At 36.7% G+C, this 19,088-nt stretch overlaps 1 protein-coding gene across 7 annotated transcripts in view; it reads right to left on the bottom strand.

The window, feature by feature from the left end:
• Positions 1-586: 586 nt before the first annotated feature.
• ZC3H13 (zinc finger CCCH-type containing 13) overlaps positions 587-19,088 on the bottom strand; it is a 97,442-nt gene continuing 78,940 nt past the window's right edge. For 4 of the 7 annotated variants that reach the window (XM_040622876.1, XM_040622886.1, XM_008706838.2 and 1 more), the window contains 7 exons: positions 18,534-18,637; positions 17,000-18,190; positions 15,719-16,240; positions 13,159-13,311; positions 11,923-12,123; positions 6,368-6,531; positions 587-1,440 (listed from right to left, as the gene is read on the bottom strand). In XM_040622876.1, coding sequence (XP_040478810.1) covers positions 1,270-1,440; positions 6,368-6,531; positions 11,923-12,123; positions 13,159-13,311; positions 15,719-16,240; positions 17,000-18,190; positions 18,534-18,637 — 2,506 coding nt within the window. In that variant the 3' untranslated portion in view covers positions 587-1,269. The remainder of the gene's footprint in view (positions 1,441-6,367; positions 6,532-11,922; positions 12,124-13,158; positions 13,312-15,718; positions 16,241-16,999; positions 18,191-18,533; positions 18,638-19,088) is intronic. The other 3 variants (XM_040622885.1, XM_040622897.1, XM_040622902.1) reach the window with 2 other exon arrangements.

The following is a 19,088-nucleotide window of genomic DNA, read 5'->3' as shown; positions in this document are numbered from 1 at the left end:
AAGACCATTTCCTTTGCTGGGTCAGTTATACAAATTAAGTAGACAGTGAATGTTTCTTGAACAGAACTTTTACATCAGTACCGTTGTTACCTTTAGAGGATACAAAACTAACGACCCAGGTAATGCAGGATTACAGTTTTAACAAAAAACCTGTGAGAGCCAATGAAAAAAATTTTAGTTTTGATTGGTTTCCTTTATTATTACCACTGTGGGCCCCCAAACTGTTCAGCTTGGATTCCTTTTCAAATCCTTCAAGGGTCCACTTCATGAGTTACATATCTACACACAGAATAAAACAAGTATCGTAATTTAAAAAAGTCATTTTACATATTATAGGCTAGACAGTTCCGTGTAATCAAAAGCTATAGCTCTGAAAAAGATAGCAATGGATTTTAAATCTCTGACGACAAAAGGTTTGTTAACTCCTGGTTTGTTTCAAGTATTACTGAGCTGTATTCGAAGTATATTCCTCAACTCCTGTTGCGTTACTGAGCAGTAAAATATTTGAAGTATGAAACGTAACGTTGATGACAAATGTCTGAGAACATCAGGAATAAGATCAATGAAGAGCAAAGTGAATCCAGAACAAGGAAAGGAAAGGTACATTTATTAAAAATAAAAACAGTAGACAGTCTCTGGTAACAAAACCACTGAGAATCCAAACATGTCTAATATACATTGTAACAATGCACATATATCTAAAAAAACAAAAAACAAAGACCCATTAGTAATTTTCTTTAGAACTTCAGAAAGGAAAAAAGGACTTCGGCTCCCTCCGGCTGGAGGTCTGCCCACAAACACAGCATGCGGGACCAGCATCCGCTTTCGAGAGTTCCGTGCAGGACAAAACCGCAGTGTGCGCGTTCGTCGGCGAACACGGACTCTGAACAGAATCACTTCTGCAGGGACAGTCCAAGACCTAAGTCAGTGGCTCCATTTCATAAGAAATAGAGGCTGCAAGAGCAGTGGCAACCGTTTTCTGAAATCTTCAGTTTTAACAAAATGTACAAATTAAACTGCTAAATCTAGATGTTTTCACATTATTTTGCATGAGTATCAAGTACTGTGTAAAAATTTACGTAAAATTGTTAAGTTAGCCAAAACTACTGTCTTTAAACTTTAGATCAAAGTTGTTCTTCACCCTTCTACCGCGGCTCATTAATCTTTTCTGCCTTTGTCCTGAATGACGTTTGTCACACCGAAGAACTCTGAAAAAGAATATGCAATCCCGAAAGAACACAGTGCCAAAAATGTCACTGGAACTCGGTCCTAAGACACACACAGTTCCTGCTGGACGCTGGGCTGTGGGAGTTTATTCTCGTCAGCGTTCTCGTGTCCTGGGGCATGACAAGCAGTCTTCTTTTTAAATAACCGAAGACTCAAGCGCAGCAATTCGTTGTCTACCACTGGGGCATTCGTGTAAGCTTGCTTCACTGTGCCCTGATTAGACGAAAACAAAAACAAATGTTAAAAGATGAAGGTTACTAGCTAACAGTAGCAAAGACAGGCAGGTTAACCTCTAACAAAAATATCAAAGCTGTAAGAAAAATTAATGTGGGATAGATATTTAAAAGCAAAACTAAGAAATGTTTTTAGGTTCAAGGAATCTCAAAAAACGCACTCTTCCTATCTCTTGCTTACAGTAGGAATCTTCAGCAATCCCTGACCGGTCATCAACTAGCTTTTATTTCCAATGACAAGGCAAACAACAGTCACTGCACAGTGCTGAACATGTGGGAATAAAATCTCTTCTTTAGAGCTGCACATTAATTCAATTGTCCTCTTCCATGACAACCTTTCGGTCCTCTGAAGAGAAGCACCGACCACTCCACACTCCTTTCTGGTCTGTTACTGTCCCATAAAATGCGGGCTCGAGAAGTAAACAAATTCTCTAGAAGACAGCTGACCATTGCAGTATACTGAGAAACTACTTCCTCCCTTCTGCTAGAATGTGTATCTCTATTATTGTAACTTAAAGCTACATTAGCATTTTTGGAAATTGTCCTAAAATTCTGTTAAATGTTCTCCAACTATGTTCATAAATGAAATTAGGTGAGTTTTGACCATCTCGAGCATTCTACCATTTCTCTTCTTTCTAGGATCTTTAAAGGAACAGTGGTTCCTTGATCACATCTACATTAAAAAAATATATATGTTGTGATACAGTAAACAGACTTTCTACGTGTAGTTCTGTGAGTTTAGCCTTAGGTATTGATTCACGTAACCATAACCACAATCAGAGAAGTTTCATCATTCGGAAAACTCCCTTTGCTGTCCTTTTTTGTATTCACACCCTCTGCCCAACTCTAACCCCTGGCAACCAATGATAGGGTCTCTCTAATTGTTTTGCCTTTTCCAGAACACCAAATGGGATTGTATACTGTATGATTTCTAAGACAGGCTCTTGAGATTAATCCGTGTCATTGATAGTACTGACAGTTTGGTTATTTTTTATTACAAATCAGTAATCCATTAAACGGATGTGCCCCAGTTTACCGGTGAGCTATGTACAGAACACTGCTGGGGTTTTTGGTTTGGGGAGATTATGAGAAGACCTGCTATAAGCTTTTGTGGACAGGTTTTTATATGAACGTAAGTTCTCGTTTTTCTAAGGTAAAGAGCTAAGCAACGGGATTACTGGGTCATATAGTGAGTATATATTTAACTTTACAAGAAACAACCGAGCCGTTTTCCAAAGTGGCCGCACCATTTTGCATTCCCACCAGCAGCACGTGGCCGTTTCAACTGCTCTGCACCCTCACCACGGGGGTTCCGTTGTTTGGTTTTTAGCTATTATAACAGATTCACAAATGTTGCTCGTTTAAGTTTTAATCTGCATTCTCTAGTGGTTAATACTGTTAAAACACCTTTTCATGTGCTTATCCATATCCATTTATCCTCTTTGGTGAATTGTCCATTCAAGTCTTGCCCATTTAAAAAAACTGGATTGCCTACTTTTTTTTTTTTGTTAATTTTTGAGAGTTCTTTATATACTCTAGATACAAGTCCTTTTTCCAAAAAGTGATTCCAAATATTTTCTCCCAATATACTTGTCTTTTCACTCTCTTTCATAGAACTTTAAAATTTTGATGAAGATCAAGTATCACAAAATAAAAAGTTTAAACACACCCCGTTTTTTAATCCCCCCCCCCCAGCTGACCAGTCATATTTGTGTGGGTTTATTTCTGGACTCTGTTCCATTGATCTAAGTGTCTCCTCCCTGGCGCCAGTCCCACATTATCTTGAGTATTGTTAACTTATAGTAAGTCTTGAAACTGGGTACTGTGAGTCGGTAACTTTACTCATCTTTTTAAAAAATTAGTGTATTCTTGTTGCTTCGACTTTCCATGTAGACTTAAGAATCATTTTGTCTGTATCTACAAGAAAAACACAAAAAAAACAAAATAAAACCTGCTTGGATTTTGCTGCATTGTGTTAAATGTGTAGATCCATTTGGGGAGAACGCTCATCTTAACTATATTGAGTCTTTCAATCCATGAACATGATGCATCTCTCCATTATGTAGGTCATCTTTGATTTTTTAATCAGTGTTTTATAGTTCTTGGCACGTAGATCCTGTGCGTGCTTTGTCAGATTTATACCTAAGTACCCTTTTGGGGGGAACCAAGGTAAACATTTCCCCCTTCATTTCAATTCCCAGGTACTTCTGTATACTATTAGTGTATGGAAATACAATTGGTTCTGCCTGCTTTGTAGCCTGTGGCCTCGTTAAACTTCTAAGTTCTAAGAGTATTTCTGGTAAATTCCTTGAAACTTTTACATAGGCAATCATGTTGTCTGTGCAGTTTTACTTCTTCCTTTCCAATCTGTATGCCTTTTATTTCCTTACTGAACTGGCTAGAACTTCCAATAAAATGCAGAGTAGGGGTAGTGAGAATAGACATCCTTGCCTTGTTCCTGATCTTTCCAGGAAATCTTTCAAACTTTTACCATTACATATGATGTTAGCTATAGGTTTTTGTAGATGCCCTTTAAAAAGGAAAAGACTCTAAAATTCCAGCTTGCTAAGAATTCTAATTGTAAAGGAATGCTGAATTTTATCAGATGTTTTTTCTGCATCGATTGATCTGATGAAGTATTTTTTTCTTTTTGGTCTATTACTATGTAGATTACACTGAATGATTTTAGAATATTAAACCAGCCTTTCATTCACAGGACAAATGGTACTTGATCGTGGTGTAGTCCTTTTTATATATTGCTGGATTTGATTTCCAACTTTTGAGGACTTTTTTATGTCTATGTTCATGAGAGATATTGATCTGTAGTTTTCTTGTGATGTCTTTATCTGGTTTTGATATCCAAGTACCGCTGGCCTCATATAATGAGGTGGGAAGTATTCCTGTCCCTTCAATTTTCTGGAAGAAATTATGTAGAACTGGTGTTATTTCTAGCCTAAATGTTTGGTAGATTCTGCCAGTGGAACCATCTGAGAGTGGAGAATTCTTTTCCGACAATAAAAACAAAACCAAAGGAAACAGACATTGGACTATTCAGGTTATCTATTCTTGAGAAGTTTTGGTGCTTGTGGCTTTTAGAGCAATTGATGCATTTCTTCTAAACTTATGTGCAGAGTTGTTTATAATATCTGTGAGACTTGTAGGGGATTATCAATATTTTTCATCTCTTTAGAACCAAATTTTGGGTTTTACTACTTCTGTTTTCCTATTTATTTTTGGTATTCTTTCTTTCCTTTTGCTTGCTCCAGGTGCTGTATATAATTGCAACACTGTAATGCCAAATGAGAGTTAAACTCATTTAAAGCAGCCACGTGTTCTCTTCGTATCCTTCACCGAGCTCTTCTGAGATATAGTATAATTTATATATTTTAAAAATCATTATTTAAAGACAATGCCAATATGAGTTTACCATCTTTCACTTTTTTTCATCATCCAATAAGAAGTACCACTTTCCTCAATGAATGGTCCTATTCTGTACTTTTCCTTTATAGTTATAGATTTTAAAGGTTTTATTTTTCTTAGCGTTTTTCATGAGATTCTCTAGCATCTGAAAGTTTTCTTCAGTTGTCTCTTCAGCTTTTGTGCAAATATTTTTAACACTGAGCAATCAGAAAGCTCACAATGCTTTCTTCAGATGGGTCATTTAAGACATTTATACTGTGCCACTGTAACTTTATAACGTGTCACGTGCTAGTGAATGGTCTGTGCCCTGTACTAAAGGATTACAAGGTTCTGACAATGGTTCTCAAGGAGAATTTTACAAGGGTATTTTTGGTTGTCACAATTTTTGAGAAGCACTATGGCATATTAGAGGAAGAACCACAAAGTAAAAAGGGGGCAGGATTCTGGTGAGACTTCAAAATGTGCAGCCTTTCTCAACTGAAGTCCCCTACTTGAGCCAAGAGAAAATGATGTGCTGGATTATTTTTCAAATTCGATACTGACGATGGCAGTAGTACCACTCCAGATACATAAGAGAGAAGGTGATTCCTTACATACATGCTTATTAGGGCTATCGCGGCTTTAATTCTCTTGGAAAAATCTCCAACGGAGAAAAGCTGCAATGGGCACTTAGGCAACAGAATGAAGGGAACTAAGTAGTATACGAAGTATATGAAATGGGAGTGCAAAGAAGAATGTAGCAATTCTGTCAAGAGTAGTTCTGAGCCGGCCCTTTAATCAGGGAAGACTTTAAAAGCCTCCTATGCCTTGTATCTGTTTCCAGACTTTAATCTTTAGAGTTGAGTTCATCCATTTCATGACTTTTTCTTTAATGAAGTACATTTTCTGCTAGCAATGTTTTCTTAAATGTCCCCAGGTAAAAAGCTAATGAATATTTCCCTAATCTTTTAAAATCAACTCTCTTAAGACATTTTCAATTTCTCATGATCGGATCTCTCCCAAATCTTAATTTCTATTTCTCTTGTTTCAATTCCCTTTAAGAAAAAGCTTAAATATTATCACTTGTATTTATTTCCCTTTCTTCTGACTTGGTACATTCTCATAAACACTATTTCTTCTTACAAATACCCTTATCACCCTGTATCTGGAAAAATTTTTCCCCGTTTTTGTCTAGATAATGAAACATACTAGAAATTTACCTTGAGAAACTTTTTACAAATGAAAATATTTCACAGAAAGATACTTTAAACTCTTGATGCATCTAATTTTGAATAACAAATTGCTACTCACGAATGTTCATCAATACTATTATAAATAGAATTCTTCCTTTTACATCTGTAAAAGACTAGGAAACCGAGCTCATAAAAGCAGATAATGAGACCTGCATCTCACCTTAAAGCAATCAAATTTAAAAAAAAATGCCAATCATACATTCATTCATACAATGCATATACTTTGCTTTTTTTTCCCCAAGGAAACAACAGTACCTTCTCATTTTTAACAAGCTGCTTCCGGATTGCTGAATCCCGTCTGAAGCATAACGCTTTACAACATGGTCCAAGATTACTAAGAAGACTTGCTCGCTCTTCTTTTCGTAGTAAGGCAGCCATGTTGAGAGCCCCCAATTCATGTTCAAAAAGACTGTCTGCATCTTTCAATAAAAACAAACAGGCATTAAGTTTTCCTAAGACAGGAAAGTGTTACTGGCTGCTTCAACATTCCACATAGTCTATACTTTATCAAAGTTCCCATAACATTGGTGAAAATTATTTTATATTAAAGGCAATATACTTATACATCATAGGCCACAAAACAAGTCTCAATAAATTTAAGAGGATTGAAATCATATCCTGCATCTTTTCAGATCTTTATACAAGAGTATAAAACTAGAAATTATAAGGGGAAAAAAAACGTGGAGGCTAAACAACATGCCACTAAAAACAAAGAAATGAAAAACGAAAACAAACACATGGAGATAATAAAAACAGTAGTCCAATGTCTTGGGGACACAGCAAAAGCAGATTCCAGAGGGAAACGTACAGCAATATAGGCCTACCTCAAGAACCAAGAAAAATCTCAATCTAACCTTAGACCTAAAGGAACTAGAAAGTACAAGAACAAAGCCCAAGGTGAGTAGAGGAAGGAAATAATGAGAAGAAATGACAGAGAATAAAAGAAACAGAAAAGATCAATGAAACCAAGAGCTGGTTCTCTAAAAAGAAAATTAATCTTTAGCAAGACTCATCAAGAAAACACAAATTTAATAGAAATGAGAGAAGTAACAACCAATGCCAGAGAAATACAAAGGATTAGAAGAAGAGTAGTATGAAAAATTATATGCCAACAAATTGGACGACCTAGAAGCAGATAAATTCCTAGAAACAGATAAATTCCTAGAAACATAATAGTCTTCCAAAACGGAATCAAAAAAATAGAATCTGAACAGACTGATTGCTAGTTAACAAAACTGAACGGGTAATCAAAAGCTCCCAACAAAAGTTCAGAAGCATATGGGATTCAGGGGTGAATTCTATCAAACGCTTGAAGAAAAGGTAATAAATTAATACCCATTCACCTCAAACTGTCCCCCCCCCCCCGAAATAGAAGGGAAGTCTTCCAAACACATTCTATGAGGCCAGCATTACCCTGATACCAAAGCCACACAAAGACATCACAGAATAAGAAAACCACAGGCCAATATGTCTGGTGAACACAGACGTAAAAATTCTCAACAAAATATTTTAAAAAAACCACAGCTGACAATATATTAAAAGGATCTTTCACCACGATCAAATGGGATTTATTCTGGGGATGCAAGGATGGTTCAGTAACAAAACTAAGGATAAAAATCCTATTACCTCATTGGTGAAGAAAAAGTATTTGAGAAAATTCAACATCTGTTCATGATAAACACTCTCCAAAAAGTGGGTTTAGTGGGAACATACCTCAACATTAAAAAGGCCATCCATGACAAACCCACAGCTAACCTCATACTCAATTGTGACAAACTGAAAGCATCCCCTCTAAGATCAGGAGTAGGACAAGGATGTCCACTCTTGCCACTTTTATTCAGCACTGTACTGGAAGTCCTAGCCACAGAAATAAGGTGTCCAAATTGGTAGGAAGAAGTAAAACTGCCACTGTTTGCAAATGACATAATACACAGAAAGCCCTGAAGACTCTACCTAGAGGTAATAAATTCCTAGAGGTAATAAATGCTTTCAGTAAAGTTGCAGGACACAAAATTAACGTCCAGAAATCAGTTGCATTTCTATACACTAATGACAAAGTTGCAGACAAGAAATTAAGAAAATAATTCCATTTACAATTGCACCAGAAACAATAACTAGGAATAAACTTAACCAAGGAGGTGAAAGAGCTATACCCTGAGAACTATGAAACACTGATGAAGCAAACTGAAGACACAAGCAAATGCAAAAACACAGCATGCTCATGGTTCCGAAGGACGGTCTTAAGATAGTCCATACTCTACCAAAGCAATCTCCGGGACAGACTCAGTGCAACTGCTATCAAAATACCAATAATGTTCACAAAACTAGAACAAATCCTAGAATTTGTATGGAGCCACATAAGGGCCCAAACAGCCAAAACTATCTTGGGGGAAAAAGAACAAGGCTGGAGGGATCACGATTCCAAATATCAAGATATACTACAAAGCCATAGACAAATTAATACAAACTCATGGTGGCCAGAGGGGAAAAGGTTGGGCGATGAGCAAAATGGATGAAGGGTAAGCGGGAGGTACAAGCTTCCAGTTATGGAACGAAGAGACTACAGAAGATAAAAGGTAGAGCATAGGTGAGACAGTGAATGGTACTGTAACAGCACATGGTGACAGACGGCAGCTACACTTGTGGTGAACAGAGAAGAACAGAGTTGCTGAATTGCTATGCTGCACAACTGAAACACTGTGCCAACCATACTTCAGTGCAAAAATTTTAAAGGCACTATATCCTCTGAAAGTCTTGAATATCTAGTTATATGTTGCTAGTCTCAAACAAAAGTTAAATATTCAGATAGCCTCTTTAAGATGTAAGACAAGCAGCCTAGGGAGAAAGAATTTAGACTTTGCTGTTCATGACTGGGAAGAAAAGTTCATTTAGAATTAGTGAAGTCCAATTCAGCATACTGCTTACCATTGACTATTACATAAAGTTCTAGATTAGATTTCAGTACTTTATTATAGCAAGATTCAAATGCAGTAATACAGCTGCATTGTGGAACCTCTAAAAAAAAAAATCAGGAAAGTGATTAGGTGTTAGACAACCTGCAAATTTTATCCTAGATTTGGTCTCTATAAAAACAACATATTAAAATCAGTTTTAAGTCATAACATGCAGACAGGGAGAAAACAAGTATCTCAATTCTTCTATTTTTATAAAGTTTAGCGGAAAATAAAGACATTGGGTTAAAAGAGACAAAAAGTCAAAATATCAGAATAGGGCCAGTTAGTAATCCAAATATATGTAACAGAGTCGTAATTTCAAAGCTAGCATTCTACAAGCTAGCCAGAAGTACCAAAGGTACCAGATACTGCTTCTATGACATGATCAAACACGTTACCGTTACAGTCCAGAAAGGAAAATAGTAACACCTAGCAAAAACAAAACAGACACATTTGAGAATGAATGGAACCGCATATTTCATTTTCATTTCCTGAACTGCAAGTATAGTGAGATCAGATAATTAACAAGAAACTAGTCTCATATGATGTATCTAGTCAACAGGTTTAGATACCTGCCAATAGGTACAGAAAGAAGAAAAGGGTAAATAAATATAAGGAAAAAACTCAAAACCAGTTTGCAAACGTTGGGGTCTATCAGAATTCTCTGAGGAGCTCTGTGAAATACAGTGCCAGGGTCCTACCACCAGAATGTCCTCGCCTGGACCAGCACACCTAAGCAGAAAAAAAGCTGTTCCTTAGGTGATTCAGACATAAACGTGTTGAGCCAAATCAATGATCGTCACAAAAAAACTAAAAAACCCTGAAATATTAACTACCATTCCACTGTAATACAGAAGAAATGTGCACTGAGCCCATCTTTTTCCTTGAAAATTGGTCATTATGACAAATTTCTTTATTGAAATCCTTATTTTCTGCTTCTAAAACAGAAATACAAAACACTTACACATGTCCCTAGAAAGTATAACATGGTTAAACTTCCAGTTTCTTTGTGGTTTTGAAATGACTACCACCTAATTATTCAAGAGACTGTTTTAGTTGTACCTTTTTTTTTTTTTAAGTAAGTCTTCGCCCAACATGAGGCTCGAACTCATGACCCTGAGATCAAGAGTTGCAGGCTCTACCAGTTAGGACAGCCAGGAGCCCCTGTACTTGTTTGTTTTTAATCTATCACACTACACACAGAAAACCTAGACAAAAGCAATTTAAATTTCAGTATACATGTAAAGGTTTCAGTTTTCAATCTTAGAATTTTTTTAAAAATTACATATAGCGTAGGGATATACTTTCTTCAGTATTGGGGCACTGAAACAGACTAAATGGGATAGAAAAAATCACTACCAATTATTTTACAAATACCTATTGTACACCTACTGTCCGTCGGGTACTCTTTCTTCTAGGCAATAGCATAATTAGTAAGAATGTCTAAGATCATTAGACAATGGACACAGCAGTAAACAAAGTCCCAATCCTTTCGAAACTTATATTCAGCATCATGTATCAGTTCTCTCGTTCTCTAATAAAGCTAGCATAGCAAAAAAACAGGAGAGATCTGATTGGTAAGCAACGATTAACCCCCTTTTACAACTGTATGTCATCAAGTTAGGGCCACAGTGCATTTCTACAGTTAGCAAAGTCATAAGAGCAAATAGCTTCAGAGGTGGGTAAGACCTTAGGGGTTTTGCTCCATTTTATAATCACAGGAGTTATTTGCTTAAGGTCACAGAGCCAACCAAACAAGGCAGAAAGAGTGGAGCAGGAACCCAAGAGATTGGTCATTTGTCAAGTTAATATACATTCACAATTATAATTTGTTTCATGCACATACATTCTATGTTCATTGGGACATGTCAAAACAAAGAGTGTTTACTGCTTATGCTAACAGCTGAAAAAACCTCATGGAACAATAAGACAGTTTTTTTCAATTTTAGTAAAAAGCTTAATCTTTCAACTTTTTTATTCTCACAAACACGATAGAAAATTAAATGCTGCTTTAATATTTTATCTCCTTTCCTTTTTACCACCCAGTCATCCCCCTCCCATTAATAAAGTAGGAATCAGATAAAACAGAAAAAAAATGCATAAAAGAATATTCCAGAAAATAGAAAAAACTGCAGAACAGTGAAAAGTTGTTGCCAAAAGGTCTAAAATCAATGTGATAAAATATTTTCAAACGAAACAGTAGCAGTCAATATTTATTGAGTGTCACTACATGTCAGGAATTGTTCTAAAAGTATTTTACTTAAAATACCTCATTTGCTCCTCTCCTAACGATCTTATGAAATTGATGGTCTAATTATTCCCAGCTTACAGATGGTGACACTAACACATAGGGATTAAATAACACCTAATAACTAGTGAACCTGTTGAGGAATCCAGACCATCTGGCCTTGACACCAAGTTCTAAGTTTTTATCCCTTTGTTAAAGGCTTAAACCTACACATTTGCATTTGGGTAGAACTCTGCATTTCCCAGGGGAATGGGTTGCCAAGACACCCAGTTCACTTAGGTATGAAAAATATCTAGTCCACTCTCGGGCTCTGCTTTGTTTAGTTTTGGGAACACCACTGAGGGCTCTGACATTTGAACTTACCTGTTAAAAAGTGAGTATGGTAAGAAAGATCATTTGTGATATTTTCGTAACTTTTCTGTGGGCTTTAATTTTCATGGTCAAAATTCCTTTTTAAAATTTCAAAGAAGATTTAAATAAAAAACATACGTGATTCCTCAAAAAAAAAAGTTCCTATATGGTAAGTGCTACATGAGAACGAGCCACACCCTTTGCAAAGGCATCTTAATTAACAGTTACAGCAGACATTGCACAAAGAATGGACTTACCTTTGGGTTTTTCTAAAAGTCTCTGACATGTTTCTTTGACTTTGGTAAAGAGTTCAGAACCTGCCAACTTTTTAGAAATCCCAACTCTTAGCATAACAGCTCCAGGTGTGAATTTTAACAGTGCAGCCCCAGGCTCTCGTGGTTCTTTTGGGTGCTTTGGCATAAGACCAGACCAATCCACATCTATCACATCTAATGGATCTGTAGAAAGTTAAGAACAGGATTTTTTTTTTACACCAAGAAATAGCATTCTTGTTATCTTTAGAGAAACAGAAATTGCAAAACGCAGACCGCATTAAATAAGTGCTTTGAACCAAAAACGTCCTATTCTTAAAATGAAAGCTTTCCTATAAAGACTAATAATTAGAATCTAAGGACCTTTTCAATAAAAAAAAACTCACCAAAAGAAAACAGGCAAGCAAACGAAAACCCAAACGCATTCCTACAAATAACTCGGGCACTGGCTCTTAATACTGAGAACAAATCATCCATCCATTGACAAGGAACAATTGAAAAAATTAACAAAGTAATGTTCTATTTAGATGTACCTAATGGCATTTGATAAAAAAGATATCATACATACTAATACATTAGTAGAAAAAATTATGAAATACAAAAAATTAAGTCAAAATAAAAGTTTACATAGCCAAAGCAAAGACCCTCACAATGATTTTTAAAAAATTTACTAACAATCAGACTATTTGGGATGATTCAACAGGAACATCAATGGGTGCTGCTTCATGGTGCAGTCACTAGAAGCAGCTCTGGCAATGCATAAAGTATACTACAAGGGAAAATAATTCCTGGTTCAGCAAACTGATAGAGGTATATAGATACCGTTTAAATATAATTTCAATGATTGAATGATTGTTTCAAAAGCTGGCTTGTAGCACCACAATTCTGAAGCTCTGTACCATATATCTACCATCTAGAACGTTGCTAGGCAATCAGTATTTGGTTAGATTCCAGGTCACATAATATGAATCTTAACCTGCAGAATGGAAATCTTAGAATTTTGCTATTTTAAATGGGACCCTTTCCAATTTATGGACAATGTCAACTTAAAAATGAGCAGAACATATAATTTTCATTTTATTGGCCTTTCAGTCTTAAATATAAAGGGAAAAATTCTAACTGCCTTTCATTAATTTGCACAGCATGAAAGGAACAAAAAAAAATACCTTAATACCATAAATCAGATAACTTTTATGTTTGACCACCCTTATAAATGATTACCTGGCATCTTCTCCTCATCCTGTTGGTCTTCCCTCTTTTCAGCATCACCTGCTAGAATTTCATCTAGTTCATCGTCACTGATCGGCTCATATCCTTCTCCAGCACCAGATCCTAAAGAATGTGCATCATCCAACTTGGATTCGTCATCTCCTGCTTTGGAAAGATTAATTTCATGTCAAAGAGCACAGCTAAGGGACAGCTAAGTGAAACCAAAGAGGAAACACTAAAAATATCTGAAAAGTATATTTTTCCTTAGAAAAAGCTACATTTCTTAATTATTCAAAATACTTGACAATTCAAAAAATAAAATGAATTTAATTTTAATGGCAAGAACATAGTATGAACAATATCAAAACAATTTATATGACAAAAGGTACCACTAACTTAATGTTGTTTGTGTGTTAATTTTTTATAATAAAACTTCAAGTAAATCCAAATTTACTAACTCCAAAAGGATGCAGTAATTTCTTTACCTAAATAAACTCATTAACTTAAAAGACTTGCAAAATTATTAACATTTATTTGAAACTTAAATCTTAGTTCATAACATTCAGCTCATGATATGAAGATCTTTACAGCAGTGAGGTAAAAATGTAAAACTGCCATTAATCATCTCTTTACCTCCAATTCATCTTTCCTATCCCAACACAATTTTAAAAAGAAAGTTGTAATATAATTTAAAAATATTTTCTTGGTACCACAAGCATACATTTTACTTATCTTACCAATCTTTCTCAACCACAAAGGCTAATAAGCTTTGTCACCTGGTGAGTTAGTTGTGTACTTAAAATTACCCTAAAACTACAGAGTATGTTTAATATATCTAATCAGCAGTTAGCCACACACTTTACTGAGTTTACGACACTAGTTATCAAAATGCAACACTGTGCTTTACAGGTATAAATCTGTAGCAAACTATGAGATGTTTCTAGTCATCCTGTAATTTTCTATTCTATTAAATTCTATAATAATCCCCTTATGCCTCCCCCAATTCACTTCTAAGGTAACGAATTTTAATGACTTCATTATACAAATATATGTCTAAACATAAATGCAGATGATAGGATTTTTATTTTTTCAAGTTTATCCAACTCATTTTCCTACTTTAGGTGAATAAAATTTTTCATCTCACATTAGGTAATTCACCTATAAATTTCTATGCCATGTTATCTGTAATCACAACCAGTGAATGATATATTTTAGGGATGAGGGGCACTGACTCCAGTCACAAGAGAGTTATAATGATTAGTTCAATTATATTCAATTATACCCCAAGGTTGTACCTCCATTAGTAATATGACTCATGATGCGAGGCTATTTATACTTAAAATTGAGATGAAAATGTAATGTGAAGAACACTGAGATAGAAATGTTTCTGTCAAGTAGAAAAAATATATAACAGATGGTGTACTGGAACATATCTAATCAGACAACCAAGAAATGGTAAAGATGTTTATAGTTCCAAAAGAATGTGAATTTTACTCCAGGCCCAATGTTACAATACAGCAAATAAAAAGAACAGTAAAAAATTGCCACTTACATAGAGGTATCCCAGAAGTCTCTTGAGGGCTTAAAATGGAGAGGTTATATCAGAACAATGGTATAAGCATTGGTACCAGAACTGGACAATCCCAAGGAGGCAGAATTTCCAGAAGAATTCCAGGGGAGCCATTACTATTGTTAAGCTAGCTTATAATTCACCAAAGAATAAGATGTGGGGTATGTATGCACAGGCAGAACATATTTTCATTAACCATTTACTGTGTCCTTGCTAAAGTCTTTATCTTGATGATAAAGAAATGAAAAGCTATGGTCCCTAACAAAGGAGTACCGTATAGTGGGGAGAAAACCATGGAAAAATAATTGTGAGACAGTGTGGGGATGCTATAAAAGCGATACCGACAAGGGGCTACGGCAACCTGAAACAGTCCCTTTAGCAGAGAAGGCTTCATACAGGAAATGATGCACAGCCTGGGAGTTGACGTCCGAGTAAGAGAAGCTAAAAGGGCAAACATCTACCAGGCAGTGGGAAGAGAGAATACAAAGACAGCTGGAGTGTAGTGCCTTCAGAGAATTCAGAGGTGTGAGTCAGTCTGTGGTGCAGCCTGGGGGTGAAGAAAGAGTGGGGCAGTGGAGAATGATGTTCCCCACATGAGGCTGGCTCTGAGTGGGCCAGAGGGGAATGCAGCTTCAGGAAACATGTATTGTTTCATGTATTTGTTCTCGACTGTCCCAGAAAACAGGATCACTAATAGTTATTTAGTCCATCTCTGAACCAAGAAATAGCTTCCATTTATGTGATTTTTTTTAATATCTAAGAAAAGGGGATGATAACTATTTTTTAACATCTACAGACACTGCATTTACGTTTCTTTTACTTCATTTAGGCTAATTTGAACCAAGTCTACCCTGATAGTTCCAATCAGGGAACCATGTTCTTGAAATATCATAGGGCTTTTCCTTATGCATCATCAGAACACCTTCGTAAGAAAATATTTTGTTTCTATATAATCTGAAAAAGAATGGAGCAGGGTAACAGACAAAAACGTGTGGCACTCACCTTCCACACTCTCGGTTCTCTCAGCTTTGTTTAGATCTTCAAATCCCTGCACAGATCCTAGATCTTTATCCACTTTTTCTTTATCCAAAGCAAGAGAGTCTCGGGAAGTGCCTTCTAGGTCTCTTTCATGTTCACTTTCCAGTTTTGCTTCACTGCGTTTAACAGACTCCATTTGAGAAGAACTCTCAAAAGTTCTGTCTCTGTCTCTGTCCCTGTCTCTTTCCAGAGAATCAGGAATTAGTCTCTCTCTTTCCCTGTCCAAATCTCTCCTTTTGTCTCGTTCTCTCTCGCGTTCCCGCAATCTATCTCGGTCCCTGTTCCGTGGCCAATCTTTCTCGGCATCGCGGTCCCATTCTCTCTGTCTTGTATCTCTCCTCTCTCTGTCCCGCTCTCTATCATGCTCATATCGATCACGTTCTTGAAGCCTATCTCTGCTATCAAATGACCCGGATCTTGAATGGACCTGTCGATCTGATTCAGGAGAACTTCTTCTCGAGCTATGGCTCCTTGAGTCCTGGCGATCTAAAATAAATATACAAAGAGTTAACACATGAGAAGATAAAAAAGTGTTTCATTGTTGCTGCACTTGTGGTGAGCACAGCGTAAGTCAAATCACTGTGCTATACAACACCTCAAACTAATCCATTGTATGTCAACTATACTTCAATAGGAAGAAAGAAAAAGAAAATGCTTCATTATAGGGTCCTTTAAAGCTTACAATTTGATGTTTCTATATTCCCAATTATTCAAGGAACTCATTTTAAGGAAAAACTGATCTGTCTCCATTAAAGTGCTAATTAAAATATGTAAAAGACAAGGAAACGTGTTTATTTCCACTATAACCACAAAATATCTTCCAAGAAATACATACATAAAAAATGGGTAAGCATTAATAGAATGGATCACTTCATTATCTGATCTCTTCCTATATACCCTACCTTTTTTTCTCTGGTCAAAGGAAAAAGCACTGGCTGCAGGAAGAAGAGCAGGAAGGTTAAAATTTTAGGCAATAAGGGACTTGAATACATAAGCCCTTCCACCAAGATAACGTACTAACATCCTGATATTAAACTGATGGGTGTCAAAGTATCTCTATTACCATGCTGGTATTAATGGTTAACATTTTGGCGGCATGGCTAAGCTTTTAAGTTCCTTACACTTTAAGGCACTGTATATCATAACCGATTTAGCATTTACTTTATAATTTGTATAAAATATAAAACTGTATAAAATATACTAAGACAGGAAACACTTGGCTAGATTATAATTCAATTTTATTACCTGAAGAAGTACTTCGACTGGGTTCTCCACGCTTTAACTGATCAATCCTAGATTTTCTCTCTCCTGTGATTTCCAGACTTTTTGTTTTCTCTCTATCTCTTGAGCCACTATGCAGTACTCTCTTTCGACCACTCTGGTCATCTCCACTTCGATGGGCAGAATCGTTGGATGGGGAACGGAGACGACCAGATGTATGACTACGATTACTCCGATTGCTCCCAAGGCTGCTACTCCTCTTTTGATCCACTGGCTTGCGATGTGGTGCGTCTTCTATAGTAACGTGAGGTGCCTCTACTTTCTCCGCTCGTGTTCTATGGCATTTTCTATGTGAGTCTTCACTGGCGGTGCTGGTGGGCATGGCAGAGGAGGCGATGGCGGCGGTAGATGTGCTGAAGGTGGCGGACGTGGCAAGAGCAGCAGGGGCAGTGGTACCGGCAGCAGTGGCCGCAGGAGGAGGGGGAGGAGGAAGAGAAGACGGAGAAGGAGTCCTTCCGGGAGTCGCAGCCGTGGCGGTGTGCTCCGCTTCTGCCCCCTCCGCACGGTCAGGCACATCCTCATCGGACCAGTCACTGAACGCGGTATCTTCTTTTTTCTGAGAATCCTCTAGACTGCCATCCTTACCATTGGAAATTTCAACCAGTTCCTCTTTGGTTGTTATAGGGGGAGTCCGTGGGCCTCTCTTCTTCTTATTCTGCAGGGCTGCTTCTTCATCAGAAATATCAGAATCACCTTTGGATTTTTTACGTTTTTTTTCAATACTTTTCTTCTTCTGTCCTTTTTTCGGTGAAAATACTTGACCATCTTCAGATGCTGTCTCTGTGTTACCCCTCTCTATCCCAACATCATCCTCTTTCTTTTTCTTAATAGGCTTCTTTTGAATTTTTGCTTTTTTCTTGTTCTCATCGTGAGCCCGATCAGATGTGTCTCGATCATCAGACGGGTGGTGTCCTATCATGTCTTGTGCACGAGTTCTTGAGCTTTCCATGATTTCTGTCTGTTCTCTCTGCTTATCTACAGAAGAGACTTTCTCTTTGAGCTCTTGCTCTTCATAGCGCCTTGAACTCTCTTTTCTTTCTAGTTTACGATCTTCCTCTTTCCATCTACCCTGCCTGTCTTCTGTAAGGTGTGATGGACTGAGAGAACGAGACTCTTGAGGTCGTACAACCTGGCTCAAGAGTCTATGTTTTTCATCTATACAAAAAGATGAAAGTAATCACACTTTCACCAGGTAAACAACATGGCATGTTACACAGAAATAATAATAACCCAACCTCTCACTTTCCATTTTAAAACTTTAAAAATGGCAATAATTTCACTCAAAACATGGCTTTATTACAAATAATAGGAGATGACAGTGCCAGTACGATAAAGTCACTGTATTTCTAGCATATACTTTAGTCACATGAGATATTCAGAGGCAGCAGAGCAAGAAAAATTTTAAATCTACTTCATCATTTTCTACTAATGCCAAAGAATGGTCTCATGGTTATAAAGGAACGTGGATATAAAAACACAGAAAACAGATTCTGCTTACTTTTATCATCTCCGCTGTTGTACGCATCACTGTCGGGGGAATGTTCTCGCCGGCGCTTAGGTGACTGACGAGGGCTAGGACTCCCTTCATTTCTATACCGTTTCCTAAGTTGGACAAATATAATTTATAAACTTCCAGAGGATGAAAAAGCGATTTACTAGTTCTTAGTATTATTTAACTAGAATATAAAATTGTAAGAGCAATATTGTCAGAGCTATATCATACAAAAGGTATTCAGCGTCTTTAATAAAATTCTTCACTTCATTTGTTAACACACAATTATGGACTTAAAGTACACAGCAACAGATCTTTCTTTGTTAAATCACCAGATTTAACTACTACAAGATGGTAACATACAACAGAGGCATTAATATATTGATGCACCCTCTACTAAAACTTATTAATTTTACATTTTTATGTTGGGGAGCCAACTGAGAAAATTTAGTACTTGCTTTGGAGTCAAAAAGACATGAATTTAAATTAGTTATATCATAAGCCCAGTGCCAGTCATGTTGTGGGTATACTGGAAAAATTGTTTCCTTCCCTCTTCTAAGA

The sequence above is a fragment of the Ursus maritimus genome, unplaced genomic scaffold (genome assembly GCF_017311325.1).
Source record: "Ursus maritimus isolate PB19 unplaced genomic scaffold, ASM1731132v1 scaffold_10, whole genome shotgun sequence".
Lineage (NCBI taxonomy): Eukaryota > Metazoa > Chordata > Mammalia > Carnivora > Ursidae > Ursus > Ursus maritimus.
This window is presented reverse-complemented; position numbering and strand designations above follow the sequence as displayed.